Genomic DNA, 24,989 nt, shown 5'->3' with positions numbered 1-24,989 from the left:
TCTTCGCTGGAATTACAGTAATCCTGTTTATCCTAAGCCAAGAGCTAGGACGTGCTGTCACAATCTTTGTCATGCTTTTAGTGTGATTGTTTAGCTGATGTGGATAGAAAAAGCTTCGGCTATGTATGTTCAGTTTCTAGCTTGATTGATCTGTGATACGATCTACTGGCATTGTACCAAGCTCTGTAAGATGGTTTGGGTGGAGTTTAATGGTACTTTCTTTTAAGCTTTTATCCTTCATTTTAAAATGAAGCATAAAGTTCAGAACCAAAGGGAAGACAGAAAGCAGAAATTTGAATAGCATAGAAAGCACTGTTAAAATTTACAATATATATTTTTTAAATGTGTTAGCCAGGGTGTGGTTTATCATGTTTTCAACATATTGTACCACTTGGTAAGGTGTTTCTTTTATTGGTGAGAAGCACAAAATTATGTAGGCCTTGATCTTACTCTTAGAAAAATAAAATAAAAATTATTTTTTATGAATACTCTTGAAGCAATATATTTAATGTTTGCTAGTACAGTCTTAGAGCAAACAGAGTCTAAGTAAATTCAGGCCATCTTCTTTTCAGATATGTACCTTTAGGATAAGTAAGGCTTAACTTCATATTCGACAGTTCAAAGAAGAAATACCGTACATCTTTGGAGTATTTCATGTTTTCTCCTTTATTATCCTTGGCAACAATTCTTACACCTTTATTYCTTGCCACATTGACAGTTTTGTCACAGAACAAATACTTTCATAGTAAGGGAGACTTTTTTTGATTTAAAAAACAATGACAAAAAAAAAACCCTCAGGATCTTCTCTGGACCTGTGCTATTGCTGTGTTGTAAATAAGTGTCTGGTTATATTGTGGTCTGGCTTAATGATTAGGAAGTGAACATTTTCAGAATCAGATTAGTTGCCTGAAATACGGTAGGTTGGTTTGTCTAATGCCAGTGTGTGCTATTAACTAGCAAAGTATGCTGTATATGACTACAACAATACGTTCTTAAAAGAGAATAATGATACAAATGATGTAGATAGGGAGAGGTAGTATTTTACTGGATCAGTTGATGTGATGGGGAGGAAACAGGCATGTGGTCACCTATCTCCTTTTCCAAGTTTGTGTGTCTGGAAAAAATACTGGATTTTTTTTGCCCCTTTCAGTTGGTCAGGTAAAGATTTAATTACAAAAGAAAGGATTTGAGTGATTAGGAGTGTCAGAAAAGTCATGGTTGGGCAGTGTAGGCTGTTCTTTGTCTCCAAGAATGTCTGTGAGCAGATTTTCATGGAAGATACCAAGCACGGGTAGAGTGACACTGACCCCCGTGTATTCCTCAAGTTTCCAATGATTGGTTGTTTGCTAATTTCAGAGCTGTTGATGGATCTGTTTTTGCACCTATTTATGTTTCTGGCCTTTACTGCATCTTGTGGTAATTAGAAGCTGTAGGTGGGTGTATGTAGTCCAAATTCCAGTTTCTAAGCTTGCTACCTGCCAATTTCACAATTTTCCTTTCCTRTTTGCTTTCACATTACTTGTGGGTTTTGTAGATCCTTCCATCACTTCTTTCCCAAGTGTGTAACGTTTTTCTTGCAAAAAAGGGCAAGAAGAGTAGACTTCATTAATCTTTTCTCTGATTCTTCCATATCTTTTGTGGGAAGGGATATTCAAAACTACTTACAGGCTTCAAGAATTGTCTGTAGTATGGACTTTTATAACACTAATTATGCTTAGTTTGTTATTTTCAGTGCTTTTCCTAATTATCCTGCATTTGTTCATATAATCTAATGTTCATTTTTCCCATGGATGAAATTGTCATTTTTTAGCTGGTAGTATAAAAGTAATGTACTAGAAAAAAAAAAAAAAAAAAAGCAGTGCTTTTTGTGATATTCCCTCTGTTAACTGTTTAAATGCATGCAGAAGTAGTAGATTAACCAGTGAAGTATAGAGATGAGATCTTTTGTACACTGTTATGTATAGATGAAATGTTAAAAAAGCTAACGTTTGATGGAGCAGTAAGAGATAACACAAAGTCCATTTAAAAACATCAAGGTATATTACAAATCTAAGTGCAGTATATAGGGGTAACTGCATGCTAAAACCTTTTTCTTTGTAAGTTTGATTCTTGTGCTGGGTGCCTCTTCCCTCTATCATTTGCRGCATTCAGTATGTACTAATAATTATGGCATAATTTTCTCAGTTGCAGTTTCTTTGTGAGATTCTTACCATTAAAAAGGCATTAATAGAGAGCATTATAAAATATAGGGAGAAAAAAGTGAGCAATGACCAAATACCCTAAACTGATTATAAAGAAAATAAACTGTGTTCTCAGATCACCAGTCAGGAAAGAAAATTACTTGCCTTAAAATGAGAATTGGAGTTGAAAAGAAAGCTTACTCTAGYGTCAAACCTGGATCATCTAATGCTGCACTTGTTAAAAATAACTGCCAGTATTGCCAGTTGTAGTGCAATTCTGTTATTAGACTAGTAATTCATACTGTTTTTACAGCTTCAAGAAACTCAAACACGTGAGAAAAGATGACGAGATCTAGATCAAGATCACCACGATGGAAACAAAGGTAAACATCTATCTCTAACTCTGTTCCTGTTCTGAAGTGTAGCTCTACATAGGGATTTATAATGAAAATCTGTTAAGAAAATAATAAACTGTTAAGAAAAAGAAAGCCAAAAGAGGCCAAAATCACAAACTGAAAGTGTATTTTACAAAAACATAATTTGTTTTTCAAATTGAACAGCTTCTGAACAATTTTTTTTCTAACTACATTTTTTTTACTACTTCTGGCTAMAGACGTTAAGATTTTGCTCTCCACCAAGAACCATGTTCAGATTGCTCATTTTGGGACTTGGAAGTATTTTAAGCACCAGCCTCTCAGGCAATAGTTAATTACTTTTGCTTGAACACCACTTAATACCTTTAGGCATCCTGTTTTGTGTCTTGATCTAGAGGGAGAGCTCAAACCTTTTAGGCTTCCATGAGCCTTTGGGGCTGACCTCAAAATTGATTTTTTTAAGCACAGTTAGATATGCCTTGCAGCATAAGATGAAAAAAAGAAGGGAATCACAATGCCTTTACTTTCTGAAACTGGCTTAGTAGCATGTGTTGTTGATGCTACCAGAACCATCATGCAGTTTGTTACCTGCCTAGGTAATATGTTTAGGACTTAAAATGAGAATTTCAGATGTTGAACTAAGAGGTTGGAATATGATCTGAAGACTTCAAGAGCTATCAGGGTGTAATACAAAATTTTGTCTTTTGCTGGATTGGAGTTGGCYTTTTTAGACAGACTAACAATTTATTTGTGATGACCCAGACCAAGGGAATTTTGAAAATATTCTTGGAGAAATCCCACCTACTTGCCTCTTGATAACTGGGAATCTGTCCTTTGTGAATGAAGGGCTGGGAGAAAAGTTGAGCACTTGTTAAAATGTTAACCTTAACCAAAGCATGCAAATAAATCCCACAACGGCAGCATAGGTGCAGTGCTGTTCTGAGGCTGAACTCTTTGCAGAAACAAAGAGCTGCGTCAAGTTGTATGTTTGCAATATGTGCACAAAGGAAGTGACTTCCTAGTTTTTTTTCATCTCTTATTTTTCAATTTCTGCATTAAAGAGRGTATTGAGAGTTTGCAGTGAGTATGTGAATACAAGCAGAGCTACTTTGGTCTCTAGGGTTATGGCGTTATCTCTTATTCTCGCTAGTGGCTCATCCTGCTTTTCTTTAGAGTTCAGCCAAAAGAGTTCTAGTTAATTTACTTTTATTTTGACTTAGTTACAAAAGTGAAAGCTGGGAAGGCTGCAAATAAGTTGATCTTAGCAATTGAATTTTTAATAGAAAAAGCAACAATAATAATGTATGTACACATACATGTACATAAATATGTGCACACTTATGCAAAAAGTATTTTTCTCAAACTATTTTGTGCAGAAAAAGCCTATGTGACATTTTACTCTTTCTAAAATGAGACATTCTTTAATGCTTTAAATCAGCAATTTTTCTTGGCATGGCTTTCTAGCCCTGCTAAGACTTGTTTCCTTTTTGTTATTTGTATTTCTTTATATGCTTTTTCCTTTCCCATTTTTCTCTTGGCGCAAAGATAGAGAATACTCGAGAAATATAAAAAAAGTGTAACAGTTGTTTTCAATGTAGTAGAAGCCTTATATATAAACATTATTTTTAGTTTGAAATGAAAAATGCAGTGAGAGGAAGATGACTGACTTACCAGTATTTTGAGTGGGTGTTTTTCCCTATGAAGACTTTTAATAGGATGAAAGTAAGCTTGTTACTCTAGCTAGACAAATGACATTTTGAACATCTTGGCTTGTACTAACTTTTCCTTTTACTAGTTGGTTAATAACTGTGTGCTGTACTAAGTCATGTTTTTGTACTGAACAGATGTTCTCATTAAGAGTATGATTCAWTTTTTTGGGGCTGCTTAAAGTAGACTGTATCTTTCTTTTGTCTCAGGTCCTTATCTCCACCATTTAGGAGTCCAGAACACCATAGGCAAAGGCATGCTCATATTAATTATGACTGTGAATATAAAAGCTTTCGTAAGGACCCAAAGAAGTCTATGCCTTGGAGAGCAGAAGATGAAAAGTATGGACAAAGCAATTCTAGATTTGCACCTCATGGAAATAACCACCAGAGAATTTATGAACGTAGGTCACCTTCACCAAACCTAAAAAGAGTTTTCTTGGAAGATACTTATAGTCATAAGCCCTACAGAACACATTCATCAGAAAGAACTGAAAGCAATAGGAGATACCAGTTACCACCAAAATACTCAGAAATACCATATAAAGAACATGACCGGCCATTTTACCAGCACAAAATGGAAGAAAGATATATGTCTGAGCACTATAAAGTCACTGGAAATGAAAAAGGAATGAAACCTTTTCATAGACCTTTAGGGGCTTCATGTAAACTTGAAAGAAAATGGCATGAAGATGACTTGAGGCACCAGAGGTTACATGAGGAGAAGTATGGTCAGTCACCCAGAAGAGTGTCTGATGAATTTACGGCAAGGAGCTCTTTACAGAAGAGGTATAGGAATAAAATAATTAAAACCTGGGTATTGTGGTGTAAAGCCTCAAGTGAAAGTCTGTTTTCATTATAGTTGAAGATATCCACCTTGAAACACGTTTGCCACTTTGTAGTTTAATTATGGGCGACTGGTAGTAGTGAAGTATTTGTCTTTTAAGTAAATCATATTGATGGCTAGAGTATGAAAGGATAATATTTCCCTCTTAAGAGCCCCTGCACATCTGTACCTTGGCGTGAGGGATTATGGGTTAACTTGCCACGCATTCTGCTGTCCAACATTCTGCACATATAAGTTCTCACTTTCTTCTCTAGTGCAAGTGTAAATTGCTTTATGTCAACACAGGTATCCTGAAGATCACGATTACAGAGAATATGGGCACACGTCTAAAAGGGCTAAGGAAATGGAGAGGTATGACGGTGGAGAAATAACAAGAAATTCCAAGTGGAAGCAAGAACGTTCTTTTGCACCCTACAAAGAAAAGGAGGAGCAAAGAAATCTGGGTGCCCAGCCTCACCGATCAGCCGAAAGGGAGTACTCGGAGGGATCTGTCACAAAGATAGCCTATGAATACAGTCACAAACGACGCCGGCATCCGGATGGGGAAAAGTCTTTTTCTGATGACAGAGCTCAGAAGTATGGAAAGCAGGAAGACCAGAAATACAATTCTTCTAAGGGTGCCCGGGATAGCAAAGAGTTAAGTTACTTTAGCGGTGGAAGAGTGAGACAGACTGAAGAAGGGCATGTTGAAGTACCTGTTAAATATAGTTCAAAGAAGGGCTGCAATGCATGTGTTAACTCTTGCAAAACAGATGTTGATCTGAGATCCTGTAAGAACAAGCAGAAGGAAAGAGTAAGGAAAGAAGGAGAAATCAGGAAAAAAGTAGATTCTTCCAGTAGCCAGCATGATTCAAGTCATACAGTTTCAGATGTGAAAATGTCAGATGTCAACTGTAGGAGGGAACGTCTTACAATCAAAGTGGATATGAAGAAAATGGTGACCAAGTACAGGTATTGTTTTCCATTCACCTGATCTTCTTTCTTTGTGAATATTGGAGAAACCAAAGTTTCTTAAAGAGGTAATAAGGACAAAGCAAGGTTGTATTTTATTTTGTTTAAAATGTTAACTTGTCCAGACTAGAAATTCACAGCCTGTTTCGATGCAAAAAATAATCTAGTTTACTTTATAGGGATGTAGTAGAAATTGGATTAAAAAAATATGCCTGACATAAATTTAGTTGCTATAGTATGCCTGATATTTAAAAGTTGCTTACGATGAGTAAATATTATTACTTGAATTAAAAAAATGCAAGAGCAGGAAAGTATAGTTCTGTGCTTTCTTCCAAAATAAGCAGATTTTTTTTTTAAGGAGTCCCTTATTTCTTTTGAAAACCAGAGCCTTTCAGTTGCATAAATTTCAGGCATACATACAAATATTCAAGATCTCAAGTTCCCTAAAGCTGTCAAAAATTAAAACCCATGAGCTGTCTTATTGTTATAACAAATGAGGTTGCAATCTATTTTCAGGCATCAGAACTGAAAAGCAGTGGAGTAGATATTCATCTTCTAGTAATTCTTGTGATTGCCTTTAGCATTCACCATGTTAGCTGAATGTTGCAAAAAAAAAAGTTAACATTATGAAGCTGTAGATGATAGTTACCTGGTAGAGGCAAAGCTGTGTGGATTGCATGGATTTGTGCAGGGTTTTTTGGTTTGTTGCCTTGCTGATGCAGAGAAGAGTGTCATATAATGGCAGTAATCCCTTTTAGAAGTTGAGAGGCTTTTGTTTTAAAGGTCCTTTTGCCTCTTGTCCCAAATATAACACATGTACTGAAGTTTTATCTCTCTCCAATASTTCAAAAACGTGCACTAAAATGGAGTGCTATGAAGATTAGACCAACTGCTGTCTGCACATAGGGGACTAATATGTGACTGAGGAAAGGAAAGAGGAGCAATAGTCCTTAGTGCTAGGACAATTGTTTATCTTTTCAGAAAGATAATATAAGTAAAACAGCTTAATTCTTGTTGTTTTTTGTTGTAAGCACACAGGAAGAGTCTTGTATGTAGTAGTCTCTTGCTGATCAGGAGAGTCGGATGCAATGGAGATGGTAATTATTTGCAGAATGAAGAAAGTGCTGTAACGATTACAGCTTGCTTCATGTTTAGTGGGTTTTTTCCACAGCCAAAAGTGAAGAACATCTTAATTCTTAAAAAATAAAAACATGAATTTCCTAGAAGCTAGTGCCTGGGAGTATTCCTACTACCTGCTTCAGGTCTTTTAACTAGCATGTGACTTGAAGTACCTTGTCTGAGAAGAATGYGTTCTGTATAAACCTGGGGAGGAGGTAGCTAATTCAAAGCATCTACAGTAAATGCTTAAACTCAGATTTTTGATTCCTCTCTTGAGTTCATTTATTTTCAGTTTACTCGGGCAGGTGGGTGACTTCTGGGACAAGCTAGAGGCTGCCTGTCATACTTTCCTTTTCTTGTCTGATACGTGCCTTGTGATCTTCAGATACAGCGTGGGCGGGTTCATAATCGCTTTCCAGAAGGCATAGTAATGGAGCCTCTGCCCCGAAAATTTTCTTGTGGAACGTTGTGAGTCCTGAACTTAACTTTACAAGTGACAGGCATTTTTATTGCAATGAGAACAGCAGAATCAACTTTTWAAAAAGTGTTAGCTTCTATATCAAAATAACTTTTAAAAGGAAATGCAAGCCTTTTGAGAGTACGCTCATTTAAAAAGAATAACACTGACAAAAAGATTCAAAGTACGTATTCTTAAGTTTGCACGCTGCCACAGGTCATTCTGAAGGAGAGCTGTTTCACTAGACTTTAAATGGTGATTTGGTTTTTAAAGACACTGTAAGATAATAAGATTTCTGAACTGTTCTGGAAGTGCTTGGTAGCTCTTTATGAACGTGAAGAAATACACATAATTGTCTTCCAGAATTACACTAAAAGTATTTTAAATCAATGTCTTGATTAGTGTGTTTTATTTGGTAATCTAGATGAATTAAGTTTAAACTTTACAAATACTGTATTACATAATTCACTAAAACAAGGATTTCGGAGAGCTCAGTCATACCTAGCTGTATGTTATTCTTGCTTTCCTTCCTTACATTGTCACCAATATTTCTTGTTTAAAGTCCTTTAATTAAAAAAGGAACAAAATGAGATTTCAGTTTCATTGCATTTATTCTTAGAACACTTCTTAACTTACCGTTTTACTCTATTTAGTCTATTTGAAACTTTCAGATATACTGAATTCTATTAAATTGCATATTTACAAATTTTTATTCTAGGGCTGCTTCTAGTCATACTACAGAGAGACAGATGTCACATGATCTGGTTGCTATTGGCAGGAAAAATGAAAATTTTCATCCAGTGTTTGAGCACATGGAATCTGTAACACAAAATGTTGAAAACAATCCATCAAGAGAATTTACTCAGGAAATAATCACAATTATCCATCAAGTTAAAGGTGGCTATAATATTTTGGGTATATGTGTTTCTTTTGTTTATAATTATTAGAAAGAAATCTAGTAAATTAGATATGTTGTCCTTGTAAACCCCAAGTGCTTGTCTTTGGCCTCRTTTATGCTGTATTTACTTTGCTTAGTCACTGTTGGAAATACRTATTTCCTTTATTTTTCCAGATTAGTTTTTAGAGTGCTATATAATATTCAGTGTTGAACTTTATTAGCTATAGATTACAGTAGCTTGAGTATTACCATGATAGAGCTGATAAAAAGTTGCCTTTCTATTCAACTTAATTTTATTTGATAAGAAAGATGTCTAAGTTGGACTGGCTTTGTCTTTAATTTCTGAATGTTGAACAGCAAATGGAAATACTTAGAAATTTAATCTCAAAAGTTATGTTGAGATATCCTTAGCAGTAAATCTTTTAAAAGATATGATTTCCAACTATATGGTTCAAACACTAAAAATAAAAATTCTTGTATTTAATATCTCTTCACAGCAAATTATTTTACATCTTCTGACATAACTTTACATGAACGGTTCTCAAAAATTCAGGATAAACCAGTTACAAATATAAATGAAGTTAAAATACATTTGGATCCAGAAATTCACAGGTAACTGATATGCTTTTGCCTTAATTTATGTCTATTAAAGTAGTTATGAATCTTTGGTAAGCTTTATACTATACAGCTGAGCCCAAGTACCTGGAATGCTGTTTCTCTGACTGGAAATAGTCTGTAAAGAGTTCAGTAGTTCACTATAATTAGCAAGACCATTATTATTATTATGCATGTTTTTAATGTAATATTTCTGTTTCAGGAGGATTGATATGTCTCTAGCAGAACTTCAGAACAAACGAACTGTGCCATCTGAATCTCCACAGGTATCTTACTGTTTGTCAGAAAGTTAATAATTTAAGTTGAAATAATATGGTTGCAGATAATCTCTTTTCTTTGGCTGATGGTAAGCCATTATTACATGCTTTGGATGCCATCAGTATTTTTGCCCATTTTTAGGAAAGTACATACACTTTTAGTGTATTTTCAGAGGTAGTCTGAATGATGCTGATGATACTGTGCTCTCTGGTTGGTACCATACAGATGTGTGTTAGAGTAGCTGGAATATTTTAGGGGGTTATTCCTGCTGCTTGAAACCCTATTTATTTTAAAATAGTACAAATACTAAGTAGAGGACTGTTGACATATGGATGTGACTTTCCATCTGAAGTCAGAAAAAGCCTTGATGTCTTCTGTATCCTAATGTTAGACTGACTGAACATCCAGATAGAAGATCAGAATTTTATTTCCTGTGGTTTTATTCAAGGGCATGGGGATTCTTTTCCCCTTTCAGACTATGCTTAACTGTTAGTGTTATCTTGCTTAACTGTTAGTGTTATCTTTTTTTTTTTTCCCCTCCTCTATAGCATATGTATGCAGAGATTCAAATTAATTGAGAACAGTAGATCTTCTTACTACTGGGATCTCTGTGACTATTTTTGCCTTGGTAACTCCATGCAGAAATATACTGAGCTGTTCCAGTGTTCTGTTCACTGTTACTTGGAAACTTGTGACAAGGTAGATGGAGGGGAGGTGATTGTTTAAGACTATCTTTTTGTAACTGCTCTGGACTTTGGATTCTCTGGTTAATATGCATCTGTCTTAAGTGCAGATAGTTGAACTACTTTATCAAGGCTATACAGGACATGATCTTGAAAAACAGAACAAAGTCAATTGCATCACTTAATATTGTTCAGTTACTATTGAACTGACGTGATGTCRACCCTTCCTTTAACTAGAACGTTATGAGAGTTTTAGAAGATCCAAATGATCTACGGCATGATATAGAAAGGAGAAGAAAAGAGAGATTACAGAATGAAGATGAGAGGCTATTTCATATAGATGGTGTAACTCCAAGGTAATTAGCCAGTACCTGTTTGCCCAAGCCTGTACTTCTCTTATGCATTCATTTTATTTTTTGACACTTTCCTGCAGTTGCATTCAAATATATTCTGATTCTTTTCACTAGATTTTGTCCTTTTAAGTTTGACTTGAATTGAAATTCTACTGACATGCATTGCAGATGCTTCTGCAACTTGCTCTGTAATGAAGTGTTACCTTGAAGGAAATTAAACTGCAGTGGAAAAAAAACCAAAAAGCAAACCCACAAACTGAAGCCCTAAATGAGGAGGGAAGAAATTAAAGAGACTTCACTGTTTTTATTTATATTTTTATTTTATGGCATATAAAGTTCTCTTGGTATTTGGTAGCTTTGTAAAAGCATTTTAGAATAAATGTCTTGCTATCCTGATTGTCTGTAATGTCATGTGGAGTACTTGCAAAATATTGGAGGAGTTCTGATTCTGAGAGAATTTTGTGCAGGAAAAGTAGAGATTTTGGAATAGCTTTTACTGTTATGAATTCCTCCAAGACACTTGGCTGAGAAACATTTGCTGTCTTGAGTCATCCTGTTTCATTTTTGATACTGCAGGGTTGTCTGGTTGCACAGAGATGACTTGCCTTATTTGTTTGAAAAGAAACGTTAGGTGAAAAATTGTCCGAATAAATGAATCCATGCAATAGTCTTGATTTGAAGGTATTTCTTAAAAACAGACAGCATCATATTAAATGTAGTCTGTAATGACAGACTGTGACAATATACGCATACAAAGGAAAGGTGACTTGGGCAGGTGGAAGCAGGGTTGAGAGCTATAGAAGAAACAGATTTCCTGTATTTGAGTTCGATACYTTTCACTTTCTTTAAACAAAAGACAAAAGAAAAATTTCTTTGCCTATTGTGTATAGCCTTTTTATCTACCTAGTACTCTTCTTAATGAGCATTTGGCCTGATAATCCAGGAACTACTTCCCAGATAATTCCCTCTCTCCCCACACACATGCAGTTGTTCTATTGACCCTCTACATACACTGCTTATAGAGAGAAGCTCAGATTTCTCTAGGAAGTGTGGCTGTTCTGGTGCTAGACATGAGAAGGAGTACAGTGTCAGACCTGACGTGCATCATCATGTGGGCTGAGGATAGTGATGGTATCAATGATGAGTACAATTTTCCTGGGTACAATTTTCCCTAGATCTAGTTTTGTTCTTTGATTCAGTATGAGATACTGAGATTGCCTAATTAGCTGGGCCAGTTTGTCTTGATTTGTCACATTAATTTATTTTACATCCATGGAAACTGTTACTGTTTCCAAAACCATGAATTTTTGACTTCTCATAATTATTTTTCATTTTCCTGGTAAATGTTCTGTTTAGAGGTTGATGGACACATCTATATTAACAATGTGCCTTGGGGGGGAGGGGAAGACCACAGCACCTAGTTTGTTGAGGATGAAAMTGGAGCATAAAACTACCATCTAGCTATTTATCTACAGCTTGTGTCTGATTTGGAAATTCATAAAATGGAAAATTCTGTACAATTGCAAAGATAGCAGTAGTGCGAAGCAGTGGTTGAAATGCTTTTGCGTTTCAACCAGCAGAGGGCAGCAATAACCAGCTGTGCAGGCATAGCTGTGTGAACCAGGGAAGCTTGATTTGGATAGCGAGGACTTCAGGAAGGCAAATCTCCATTTATTCATAATGGCATAGCAAAATACAGATTACTATGTAATTCTAGGTGATCTGGGATTCTGTTTAGTCAGAAGACAAATAATTTGTCAGCAAACATCCTGGATGTTTGCTGGATGGTTGAAAACTGTCACTTTGCACTTTTAAGTGATTAATAAGGTCATTTTAAACATCGTTTGACAAATTGTGGATTTAATTTTAATTTTTTGTCCTTTTCCTGTTTTTGATCAGGAATCAGCAAAGCTGCAGTGTTTCAAAATTACGAAACTCCCATATTGATGGCTTTCAAAAGCCGATAAGGTTCATTAAACCACCTTTCAGGAAGTTTATTGGAAAACCTCACCTGGTAAGCCTAAATATGAAATAGTAACTTAAGCATTTATTTCCCTTACATTCATAACTATACTTAATGCAGGTTTTACTGTATTACGTAGGCTGATGTGAACTTGCAGACCTGTCATTTCTTGTCCTTTTAAGTTTCAACTGAGGCTTTATCTTTAGACTTGTTCAAGTGTCAACACTAAAACTGACTGCTCATAATTTAACAGCTCTGACTTCCTTGGACATCTGTTGCAGCACAGATTAGTTCATGTCAGCTGAAAGCATTTTTATGGCCACATGCTAGTTCAACGAAAGTATTGATTCTTTTGCTTTTTTGAATGCCTGTGTACTATTCCAAAACAATGTTGCTAGTGTTCTTATAACATAGCAGGGAGATGGCCACTGGTTTGTTGTTTCAGAAAGCTAGATCAGGTAGGTAATGTTGAATGCATTTATTCAGAAATAGAAAGACTTCTTCAGAGAGTGAGGAAATAAGGTGCTTGGTTTTAGATTTCTTACTGGATAGCTGGAACAGGTCAAAATAATTTTGGTTTTTAATGACCTACTGAATTAAGGAGATTTATGAAATAAGAACTCATAGTGGGTGTAGCTTTATAAAAGAAATTTGCACTGCATATCACATTTCTTCCCCTTAATAAAATTCTGCCTAAATTATAGATTAGAGAACCTTGTTATTGAGCAGCTAGTCTGAGGTAATGTTTGGGGAAAAGGAAATGGGAGTACAATACTCAGTCTAGTTTCCAGTGGTTTGAAAGGAAGGTCTGCATCTTGTTTTGTGTAGGTGGCATTGTTACTAATATGGATGTTTCTCTGAGAGAAAAGAGTTCTGGAAAGCTTTTTTTTTTTCTTAAAAAAAAAAAAAGGAAAAGAAAAAAAAAAGTAAAGAACCGATCACAGAAATAAAATGCCTGAAACTATATCCCTAAGGATGGAATGTTGTACAATGGATTAGCTCAGTCTGTGTTCCATACCGAGTTTATCAAAACTAGTTTGGACAGTTACTCTTTCTTAGACTGTCCTTTTGTGATGTACTTTGAAACTGAAACAGGAAAGATAGTTACGTTGGTTTCAATAGAAATAAAACTGTCCCTGTTGGAAACTTCCTTTTAAATAAATGCAGTGTCATTTCCAAATGTTTCTGCTTCTTTAACTTGGACAACTGGAGAGATCAGAAAAATTTTATTAAAATGTGTACAGTATAAAAATCTTTTTTGGTGCCTGCAAAATAAGGATGAGGTTAATGTAAATAATGGTTCCTCATGTGTTATAACTGGTACCCTGCTGACAGAGTTCCAGAAGACCATGAAATTTTTCTGAGGTCCAGCAAAAGTACATATATTTATTCTAAGTTCTGACCCATCACTCAAATGTAGCTGCCTTGCAGACATAATAGTTTATCTTTCAGTGTAAACCAATGCAGCACAACAGCTTTTAACAGTAAAAAGAATTATTTATTCAAGCATCCTAAAAGGATGACTTTTTGTAGTCAGCAAATGCACAAATTGGTTTGTAGATAAGTGGGAAGTTAAAATGCTTGCTTTAGTTGACCATCCACATGTGTCAGTAAACATTATTCAATACTAGCCAACTGTATTAGAGGCATTACATTTTGCAAATGCCTCTGTAGTCACCAATTACCAGCTTTTAATTGCATCTTCTGGTTTTGTTCTTTGCTCTTGCCTTTGATTCTTATTCTGCTCTTTTTGTCTGTTTTCCTGTTTGTCTAGTATGTCTAATGCTTCATATGTAAAATAACATAGAGGGTGATTTTTGTCCTCGGTAGAGAAGGTCACCAATCTAGCTAACACTTGTGTCTGAGGCAGTTCAGCTAATTAAGCTGAGAAAGCTAGCTCCAGTGGTATAGCACTTCTTGGGCTGTGTAGACATGCTATGGGAGAGCGTGTGGTGCTCAAAATAGCCTTTCCTGAAACAATTCCTTGTGTGGCTGGGCAGTATGTGTTCCCCTTCTGGGTAGGGAGCTATTGCAAAAAATCTTTTCCTGAGGGGCAGTAGAACAAACTTGTTCTCTGCACATGTAAGCTTCTAGCACTGCTTTACTGTTTGTTGTGAGAGTTGAGAAGTGGAGTGGTTTCCAAGTAGCCAACTGTAATTTCAACTATGTGTATAAGAGTAATTTCAGTGTTAAGTAGTTTTCTGTAATAAATTCTGAACTGCGTGACTGTATCCATAGCTACTTTGTTTGGAAATGTGATACTAATGGAGTTGAACTGAGCTTTAAAAAAAAATGAAGACAAAGGCCACTCTTACTTCTTTTCTGTAAGAGGATAAATATTTGGACCTTGTGATTCAGTGAATCTTGTGTCAGAACAGTTTAGGTGCGAACATTACTGTGTACACTGAAAAGTGTAAGGATGGTGACTAGAGATATTCAGAATTAATTATTAATATTCAGAAAATGGTGTGCTGGATTTAAGAAATGGTTTGGGGGGTCACCACAGCATTGGTGCTTGGTCACATCTTGCTAAATGGTAAACATTTGAAAATGAAGAATATGTAGTAATGGAGTATGTGTGTTGGAAGATTGAGGAATGAATTGAAGCATGAACAACAGCTGACATGTTTGATAGGATAAGGAAGTAACTTTCTTTTTCTTCTCAGTTTTAAACAGTTATTTGGGTAAGAATTGTTGGTTGATTCTGCAGTCCAAGAACTCAAGTCCAGAGTGCTCTGGTTCTTGTAGGAAGCTGTTTTATGTTTCCAAGGAGATGTAGCTATAGCACAAGTATCAGGAATATTGTGAAGGTGTACGAAAATATATGCAGTAGACATCTGTACCGCTTGTATTTAGTAGTATTCCACCTGTAATTTTAAAAAACAAACCCCAGGAAGTCCACAACAAATACACTGACCTTCAACACTGCTYGTGTTTGCTTTGCTTACAGGTAAATATTGAGAGAAAAGAACATATCAGAGGGCCAGATTTCAAAGGGCAAGCATAACAGTACTATGACTCAAACAATACAGCTTCAAAAATGTTTAAAAAAAATTGACAGAACACTCCAGCATCTTAAACTATTAGACAGAATTTGAAATTCTTAATGTATTAGATAAATATTTCAGCTTGCTTTTGGATTTTCCTATTAGTAAAATTTCATTATGGCATGCCTTTTTTTTATTGTTGCTTGAGGAGGCATGTATATCAGCATGAGTAAAGAACAGATGCTTAAGGTTTAATCAGCAGACCATACCTGGTTTTAAGATGGTGCCTGATGCAAAAACTGATAATGTGCTGATCAGAGATGCATATCAGAATGTCCTTACAGTGACTAAAATAGTTGTTAAAGTGAGAAGGGCCCATACTTCTCTAAGATAGGCTTTATTTAATTCCCAAAGGCTCATTATTACCACTAACTGTAATGGGAAGTCTTTTTGAATAGTTTCTCATTGAGTTTTGCTCAAGTCTCAACTTTAATGATTCTTAACAGTGAATTTCTTGGCTTAATTATGTATTGTGTGGAGAAAGTTAAATTGACCTGAGTATCTTCTTATTCTTATGATAAGAAGGAAGCTGGGAAGTTCCTGGCTTGCTTTTCTCTGTATGTTTCCTTTCCAATATGCTTTTCTAAGAAAAACCATCTTGACTACCCTAGTCTCACTTCATGAAATTTTTGGTGGTCCTTTTTTGTTCTCTGCCGAGTCTTCTCATGTCARGGCATTTTCAAAAGCTGAATAAATTGTTGGTTGATATATAGGCAACATACTATTCTCAAAAAAAAAAAAAAAGCATGAGTTAAGCTTCAATTATAAGTTCGGTTATAACACTTTTTTGTAGCACTTATAGCCCCCCCCAAATTAGTAAGTGTTAAAAACCATCTTGGGGTTCTCTCTCTTTTTTAAAGAATGAAACACAAATGTTCCTGCAAGCAGCCTATGTGGGAAAAGTTCGGTTTAAACCAAAAGGTCTTCAAGTCTGAAGATATTAGAGTAGAATTATTGCTGTAGTTTTTTTCTCAATCACTTGAGATCTTTTTTTTAGCAGCAATACTCTCTCCATTTATTCTAATTAAACAGAACATGTCCTGAAGTGTTTCTGACATTGTAATGACTTGGAATTTTGTTAAAGAACAGAAGTTCTGTAAGCTGTGAGGTCTGCATTTGCAGTTGTCAGGTGTTAGTGTATATGAAATATTGCATAGAGTTCTCTTTTTAGGCTCTTCTCAAAATTCATTTGGAGCTCTTGATTACTTTTGAGTAAACAGATTCCAAGAATATGGAACTTTCGTGTGTGATTATTCAAGAATACTTCTAAATGGAACATGAAAAATAATTGGGTTTGATTGCTAGGAGTTCATTGGCAATTCAGCTCTGTAATAGATGACTTTAGTATATGGCAGTATGTAATGCCTCTATAAATGTTTATAATTGTGCTATATGTAATATGAGAAATAGAAAAGAATGTGATAATTTTGAAGCTGTCTATATAAAAATATGCATCAGCTGAAGGGAGCTGTCATGGGAAAAGTTGAAAAAGGATGACAATGTGTAGGTAGAACAGTGGCTGGAGGGAGTGCTCTATTTTATGCAACTGTGGCTGTTTGAATGCAGCTGTTCAGTGTGTCAACATTAAACAATTTCGATACCACTTATCTGTGCCACCTGTTTCTGAAATGATGTATATTTGTGGCAGGCAAGTCTTTTCCAAAGTACTGTCCTGTAATACAAAGAAAGTTAAAAGCAGGATCTTCTAAGGACTAGTGTAATGTGGCTATTTGCAGTCTGGTTGCTGAAGTGGTTTATATAGTAGTAATGCACGCATCAGCTCAAAAGCACACTAACCTGTGATGACCATATACTAAGCAGGGGTCTCCAGAGTACTAATCGTGTTGCTCTTACCCCTGACTGAAGGGATGACTGCTGTAGCAACCTACCTACTATACTTGCTGCATGCAAATTGCAGCATCTGTTTTTGGGGGGACAGAGGTGGAGAACCTTAGTCCAAGAGATCTGAGCAGGTAACAACCCAAAAGAATGATACTCTAGTGTGATGGTTTGCACCATCTTTGGCTTCTGTGGGATCTGCCATCGCTTGAGCCAGCTTTAATCCCAGGCCATGTGCTGCTGGTGTTCTGGTGCTTTTAAATGCTGCCAGGCATGCTGTGAGATGCAAAGAATTGCAAYGTAAGGTTAGTGTAACATGAAAACTTGTCTATTTAAAATAACTTAATAGCAAGCTAATAACTGCTGTTTTTCCTCTCCCTAGAATTCTTACTATTCTTCAAAAACAAATGATATTTTCCCTCACAGACGAATTGGAGGACATCTTGAAAATACAGGACCTATTAGAAGACACTTTAAGGTACAGTTCAACTTTATATGTTTTATAAACTTGTGCTTTGATCATGTTGATCTTGGCAACAGGCAACATGTTAAACTGTCTTAAATGCCATGAAAAATAGCAGCATCAAAGCTGAATTATTCCCAATGAAGGAATGAGAGGCTTAGCTTTCTGTAGTTAAAACGGCTGGCAGTGGATTGAGCTGAACTGTCCAGTAATAYATCCATACAGATGAAAGAAAGGAATTCACTGTACAGTTCTGAATGAGGATTGTAGAAAGTGAAGGATGACTAGACAGCCAGTGTATCAAAACAAGCTGGGTAGCATTCTTTCCTTCACCAAACACACATGGAAGTCTAAATTTTTGCCCAAGATTAAGTGAAATAAATTGTATTGCTTTTAGAATTGTATTATTGCGTTTTATTTGTATTTTCATACAGTGATTTCTGGGGAACTGATCTCTTAATCTCTTCTCATAGATACCTCATATCTTGCTACCTACGCTTTTTTTCATATAAATCTGAATTTTGTAAAGTTTTATTTTCAGAGCTTCAAGATGGTAAAGAGATGGTGGGCAAATGTGCTTCTTCCTGGAGTAATGTAGTGCCTTTCTAATGCTTTTTTAGCTGTAAAATGTATCATAGGGCCAGTAAAACAAAAAACCCCTCCCCTTTCCTACTGACACTAGCAAACTGTGCCCAAGTCCAATTAGATCTGTTCATAACAGAAAGGTATTAATCAAATCTAGGACAATCTATTCTCTCTTGTTTTAAACTTAATTACTCTTACTCACTGTTTAACTGGTTGGGCCATTCCATTAGGGTGTAGGGTATATTCTTTCTCATTTTATTACCTTTTTTCATGAACTATCCAAAATAATTTTTAATCTATTATGAAATATTTCAGTGAAACTCCTGAATAACTTTTTTAATGCTTTTACAGATCTATTTTAGGAGTAAAGTAACACGTAGAATAGAGAGCAATTTTGCAATTTTTCCTGTTTTGTAGGTGGTGAGGTAAACCTTTCTTTTTTTTTTTTTTTTTTTTTTGATTCATTAGTTTAGGTAACTAACACTTTGGATGAATTTGAGTAGACTGTTTTCCCCTCAGACTAAATGTAAGAGAACCATGAGATAAACTTTTGGGCTCTCCCAAAATGGGAGGTATGCTTTACCAGTCAATCTGCTGGATAGCTAAGTTAACACCATCAATAGAGGGCTAACTTTATGGTGTTATTTTGGAGTGTTTTTCCTTGTGTTTTCTTTCCTTTTTTTTAAGAAAGGTTTTCCAAGCTGAAGTTAACAAGTGTAAAGCATTTTTAACATGTTAAAAACATCTTATGCTAGGCTGACATAATGGTCTCTTATTATCCCCTCTGTATAGTCAGTGTGTAGGGTAGAGGATGGATGGCKCTCTAGCTGATACAGCAAGCAGTGTTATGGGGGACTCTTACCAGTTAATGTAAAGAAATGTAAAGAAGAAAACAGAAAATTGGCCTCATTATGTCAGCCTAGAATTCTGCCAGTGTTAATAGAAGCAAGAAAATGTGTGCTTAAGTTGGCATCACATGTACRTGTGAAACTTGAATATTGCTGTGTCTCATGGTACTTCAATACTTTAATGTTGTGGTTTGCTTATATGTAAAGCACCTTTATTATTATTRCTGTGGAAACAGCAGTGCTGACCTGATTTACTTTCATCAGTTTTTTTCCAGCTTTATAACAGAGGATTTTTCCTGCCTTTGCTGTTGCTGAAACCTGTTTAGGAAGATGATTTGACTATTTTCTGTACTTGAAATATTTCTGTAGTTGGTTTTAAAAACAACAAAGCAAACCTTCCTGATGCATAAAATGAGGGAGTTCTAACTTAATAAGCAAAAGGAGTTTTAGGGTATTTTTAAATTATATGATCTTGTGGTATATTAACCTTTTGGCAAAAACTAAGATATTTTAGTTATTTTAGATATTTTAAGATATTAGCAGTTCTATGAAGAAACTGGAGAAATCTTATAAAATTTAAAAGGTCTCTTGTGATGACATCTCACAGTGAATCACTAGGGTAACCTTTAATCCTAAACTTCATTCACTGTTTTTATGYAGTTTAGCATGTTAGTGGAACATTTGCTCATAGGCCTGTTTTAGAACCTGAGGCAATTGKTTCATAGGCATTCTTATTCACATTACTTGTAAGATAGGATCTTAATGCAAGACTAGATGTCATTTAAGCATAAGCTGTTTCATGCTTTAGACTAGAAGTTAATGATGTTTTCACATGGTTTAAAGCAAAATGAAGTAATTTAAGGTGTGTATGACTGCAGTGCCTACTTACCAAATGTTTAATTTGCYAAGTTTATCTACAGTCGACTCTGTTCTGTGTTAATACCTCTTATTTTCCCCCCTGCCTTGCTTATGGAACATGTAGATGTTTGAGCTGAAAGTTAAAAGCTATGTGTAATCTTCCTTCTAATATCTTGTGRCTTTTTCCACTTTCTTGTTCTGTCTGCTCCTTTACTACTTGTTCCTGTACAAATGCAGTGACAGAGCAGTGGCTCCTTTATAGCCGCCTATGTCAGGGCAGAGAATGACAGCAGCTATGAAAGGAATAGGAACTTAACTGTGTTCAGGGACTTAACATAGCATTAAAAATGTCCTCTCATTTTTCCTATGGTAGGCATATATGTTCTTAAGGAGTTTACCTGTGTTTAATTGCATTGTGCCAGGATGCTGATGCTTTACGGAAAAGAAAATAGCGTTTGGTAGCCTTCTGCAAATGCCCTCTGCCTCAAAGCACTGCAAGAGGCATCCTGGGGACTGATGGGGTCACTTGCTCAGTTATATCCTATGTTGTAGATCGGTGAAGTGATCTGTAAAATAGCAAAAACTCTTCGTTTGCATAAAGAAGCCTCTGTCCTGTACAGTTCTTCCTTAGCTACTCGCGAGCCACGCAGTGGAAAAACTGGTACCAAATTTATTGCAACTTCAGAGCATGTGAYTTTTCTTGAAGTGATCCTTACTTTGTCAAAAGGAGACCGATTTTGCCGAAGTAATGGGCATTTCTCAATAAAGGTTATTTCTGTGGTATGTTTTTATAAATAGCTTTAAAGGGCAGGAGAGAACAAAAATAACAAGAATTTTACATGGTTAAGATGCTTCCTGTCTTTTCTGTTAGTTTGTTTCTAAACCRCTTGAACTTTCCTATCTAAAGGGTGAGTGTATACAAGTAATGCTTTCTGTCAGGACCAAGTTTAAAAAATTAAAACTGCAGTATTGGAAAAATATGAGAAATAATGATACACTAGGTTTTTCTTACTCCTTTTAAAACTTTTTAATCACTTACTGTGCTGGAGGTTTGAGTGCTTATGTAAACCTTTTAATGCTGTTATCAGTGTTGATCTTGCTGTATTGTTGGTTCTGTACATTTATAGCACCATTCACCCACAAGTCTTTTTTATCATCTCTGTGGCCTTTGTTCCTGGTCACACATTATCCCAGTCTGGAGGTGATGAAAGCATAGAGTGATGAGTGTATGTTCAGTCTTTAAAACCATAGAAAAGATTGATACAGTGACTTCTGTTTAATATAACTTTTTTTTTATGTTCAACTCTGTACTTACAAATGAAGAATACCTTTCAGTATTCTAAGTTTTGCATATGTATATAACTGTATATACAAACTTTTGAGTTTTGATATCTTCATTCTGTGCGTTTTTTTCCTTCCTTCCCCCACCCCTACAGAACAACTTCACAGATGGCCGTTTGCAAACCCATTATAAATCGGGCTTAGTACAGAAGGGTTTATATATTCAGGCTAAGTACCAGCGGTTACGTTCTGTTGGTGTAAGGGGATTTACCACTAATAAGTTCAGAGATGGATTTTTGAGGAAAGAAAAGGTGAGTTGGCTTCATTTATTTTTCACTAAGCCCTTGTATAAAATGTGAACATTCAAATGATCCGTGTCAGTTTCTAAATCCACTTGGAATAACTTGGATGGGATTTTTTTTGGAATACTGGATCTTTGTACTTTACAGGCAAATCTGATTTTGCACTCATTTCCTCTGTGTTTGTCCCTTGAAAATTTACTGAGAAAAACTTGAAATAGCTGAAAATCAGAGTTGGGCTCTGAATCTGCAATGCCTCTGTTTCAGTAATCTCTTCTGGAGCTTAGTTGATCTGATTTTCCATTGAGAAGGGGAAATTGGTCCTCTATGTTTAAAAATGTTGTATGCTCTTAGCCTTCACATAACTTAAAGAATAATCTAAGTGGGTTCTTTTGAAAACATTTGAGGACTAAGTCTTTGTATTTCTCTTCTGTATTTTACCTTAAGTTCRTCACATGCTTTAAATTACACACTAGAATGCTCTTCTGAATAAAGCATCCTGCAATACAAAATGTCTGTGTAAAATAGTTTATGATAAGCTCAGGCTGAAATAATTAGTCATGTCTGTGTTGTAATACCTTTTGGATGGCAGTGTGTGTGAGACTAAATGTTGGAGAACTGCAGAAGAACTTCTGAACCATGTAAAATTTTACAGCTTTTGTGAGGATCAGTGGTTACAACATTCTGAACCTTTTACCAGAACTGATCACAGTGCGATCAAAGTATATGTGGTTCTTTTTGACATCAGGGAATTGGATTAGATGGCCTGCAAAGCCCCTTCCAGTCCTCTGTTTCTATGCAAGGTTTTGTTAGTTTTGTAACTGTGTTCATTATGCATTTTTAGAGCTCTGCTATTAGAGCACAGAAGCACATGCTCTAAGAACTGTTTTCCAAGTAACTTCCAGTCAGTGCTTTTTTTTTTTTTTTTTTTTTTTTTTTTTTTTTTTTTTTTTTAATTTTGGTGGACACTGAGAAGTATGATCTCTGAAGGCTAAAGTGGGACTGAAATTAGGGGAAAATAGATGCAGAAAGACTTTTTCCAAAACTTATGAAGCTGTAAAAGAGGCATAGAGCCACTGCAATTTTGCGTTAGTGAGTTTTTCCTYTGAATTTTCAATACTGTCCTATAATTGGATGATAAAGTTGTTGTCTAGACCRTATTTAAAAAGTTAATAAAATCTGGCTACTAGAGATTATGGTTTGAATTAAAATATAATATCTAAATATTGACTTGAGAAGAAACTGAATACCATTGAGTTAAAGTAACATAGTTCTTGAAGGACAAGTGTGACAGTCATTTTCTTAACTGCATGCTGCTTGTTGGTTGGCTAATTCTTTAAAAACTGTTCCTAAGATTTCAGCATTTCCCTTTTTTGCCTATCGATGTAGTAATTAAACTTATCAGAGCACCATTATGATATATTTCACCCTTTTAAAATAACTATGCATATGCATTCTTTAAAGTACAATTTTTATAGTTGTGCTATTTCATTCTGTAACTGTACAGCACTAGTCTYGTGGTTAAATACTGTATAGTATATATTATACGAAAGCTGAGAGGCTTTCTTCCACTTCTACAACTTGATATAACAATTGTTTTCCTTTCTGTAGGGACACTTAAATATTGCAACAGAAACCTGAACTGAGCTGTGATCCTGAAGTTGAAACATGCAACACGGCAAAGGGAGCATCTGTTTGTTTTTGACAACTTTGTCAAGAACTAAAATAGGATGAATGAACTAACAGTGTAACTTTCTTGATAAAATAACTTTATTTTTCAGTAGTGGATTGCTGCAGAACTTTTTTACAGTTTTAATAATTGCTTTTAAATTACAGTATTCGATTGAAACATTGTAGTATGTACCTTTAGTTCCTTTTTGCATACCAATCTCAAGCAAAGAAATCACTGAAGAGAGTCTTATTTATTGAGTACTTTTTTTTCTGAGCATGATGTTACAGATGGAACTTGAGTTGTTATATGCAGAGGTTTATATGTTGAAAGTTTATTGCTTATGTAATAAAAAAAAGGAAAAAAAAAGTGCCTGAATTGTTTGGTAATAGCACATTTGCTCAGGATTTTCCAAGTAATGACCTTTTAGGTTGTGCAATAGATTTTACACCTCTGTTCAGTCATTTCTGTAAAACAGTATTTTGTATTACTTTATTTTAGTTTAATATTAAACTTGGTTTTTGATGTGTGTGTATATATACATTTGTAAACTGTTAGAATGTTGAGACAATTTTCAGCATTTGATTAAAATATATGGTAATGGGCAGGTATGTAATGTGCTCTAGCAGTAGTTTTTAACTGCACTGAAAGCATGCTTGGGTTTGTTAGAGGATTAGCTGATCTGTTGATCTGTATTCAGAAATATTCTGTCTCATTACACTTTTTGGTGTATGACCTTCTTGACCAAGCCACATGTTCTCTAATCTTTTTGCCACTTTATTTCATGGATTCTGAAGATGGAGCCTGAAGTATTTAAATACAAGAAAAAACAAACAGGTTTTTATAAGCATGACTTCTAACAAAGCTGTTTATAATTGACACTGCTTTAAATGCAGATAGCTTGTAATTTTTTTGTTTAAAATCCCAATAAATATCTGAAGTTTACTGTACCACAATATTGTTATGCTGTATGCAAAACTCAAATATGTCAGCCTATTTGATCGGCTATAAAAAACATTGTGTTTATTTCTTACTTATAGCTTTTGCCTTAATATATAGTATACAGTAGGGTTGTGTGTATGTATTAAACATTTGTTCAGACTTTTTATTCCAGGTAAATTAAAGAGGCATAATATGTAGTTTCCAGAGAAGATGTTCTCATTTGTTTTAAGCAAAAAGTTGTTCACCATATCGACAAGATACACAATTTAATGCATCTTTGTCATTTCCAAGACTGTTAACCATATRGAATGCCAGTTAATTCCTGTTATGGATAATAGATCAGAATCCAAATACTGGATAGAAGTATGTTCGGAGGAAAAAAGAACTGGAAAATTGTTTTGGGGTAGAAAGTTAGGGTATGATTTTTACATACTTCTAAAATGTTTTTTTTCCACAATACTTTCAGTAAAGAGAATATTGAAAGCCTGTAAGTGTGGCTCAGCATGTCTGAGTGTCACATTCTTCAGTTCATGCGGCTTATGGCTTAGTGTTTGTAGAAATTAAGTAGGCAGATGTGCCATATTTGATGCAGTAACTCAGCAGTAAGACCAGATGGTTTAAGTTTCTAAACCCCAAGTTTTTGTGTAAATAACAATTTTTAATAACTTAACTACTTTTTCAGTAACTTTTTTGACACGCATACKGAAAATGGGAAGCTGAAGGAAAGGAATTCCCTGGCCAAATAGAAGCAGCT

General features: G+C 35.3%; 1 protein-coding gene across 4 annotated transcripts; it reads left to right on the top strand.

Annotated features, from left to right (window-relative positions):
- Window positions 1-2,497: 2,497 nt before the first annotated feature.
- Window positions 2,498-24,249, top strand: BCLAF3 (BCLAF1 and THRAP3 family member 3). Of its 4 annotated transcripts, XM_085323135.1 has the most exons (11): window positions 2,498-2,563; window positions 4,471-5,049; window positions 5,393-6,058; window positions 8,353-8,531; window positions 9,030-9,144; window positions 9,350-9,413; window positions 10,326-10,444; window positions 12,341-12,455; window positions 17,673-17,768; window positions 21,481-21,636; window positions 23,236-24,249. In XM_085323135.1, exons 1-11 carry the CDS (start codon window positions 2,523-2,525, stop codon window positions 23,263-23,265), a joined length of 2,160 nt encoding a protein of 719 aa, XP_085179261.1. In that variant the 5' UTR covers window positions 2,498-2,522; the 3' UTR covers window positions 23,266-24,249. The 4 variants fall into 4 exon arrangements, with proteins under 4 accessions (XP_085179261.1, XP_085179262.1, XP_085179264.1 ...); XM_085323136.1 differs by lacking the exons at window positions 8,353-8,531; window positions 9,030-9,144; XM_085323138.1 differs by lacking the exons at window positions 12,341-12,455; window positions 17,673-17,768; window positions 21,481-21,636; window positions 23,236-24,249 and adding an exon at window positions 10,556-10,607.
- The last annotated feature ends 740 nt before the right edge of the window (window positions 24,250-24,989 follow it).

Source organism: Rhea americana, unplaced genomic scaffold (genome assembly GCF_003343005.1).
Source record: "Rhea americana isolate MKP2758 unplaced genomic scaffold, rheAme1 scaffold_82, whole genome shotgun sequence".
In the NCBI taxonomy this organism is placed as follows: Eukaryota; Metazoa; Chordata; class Aves; order Rheiformes; family Rheidae; genus Rhea; species Rhea americana.
Note: the sequence above shows the minus strand (reverse complement) of the source record. Positions and strands in the feature narration are given on the sequence as shown.

Coding starts and splice junctions, on each gene's coding strand:
- BCLAF3 (XM_085323135.1), top strand. CDS start 2,523: ATGACGAGATCTAGATCAAGATCACCACGATGGAAACAAAG. Junction 10,445..12,340: donor ATAGATGGTGTAACTCCAAG/GTAATTAGCCAG, acceptor GTTTTTGATCAG/GAATCAGCAAAGCTGCAGTG. Junction 17,769..21,480: donor CTATTAGAAGACACTTTAAG/GTACAGTTCAAC, acceptor CCACCCCTACAG/AACAACTTCACAGATGGCCG.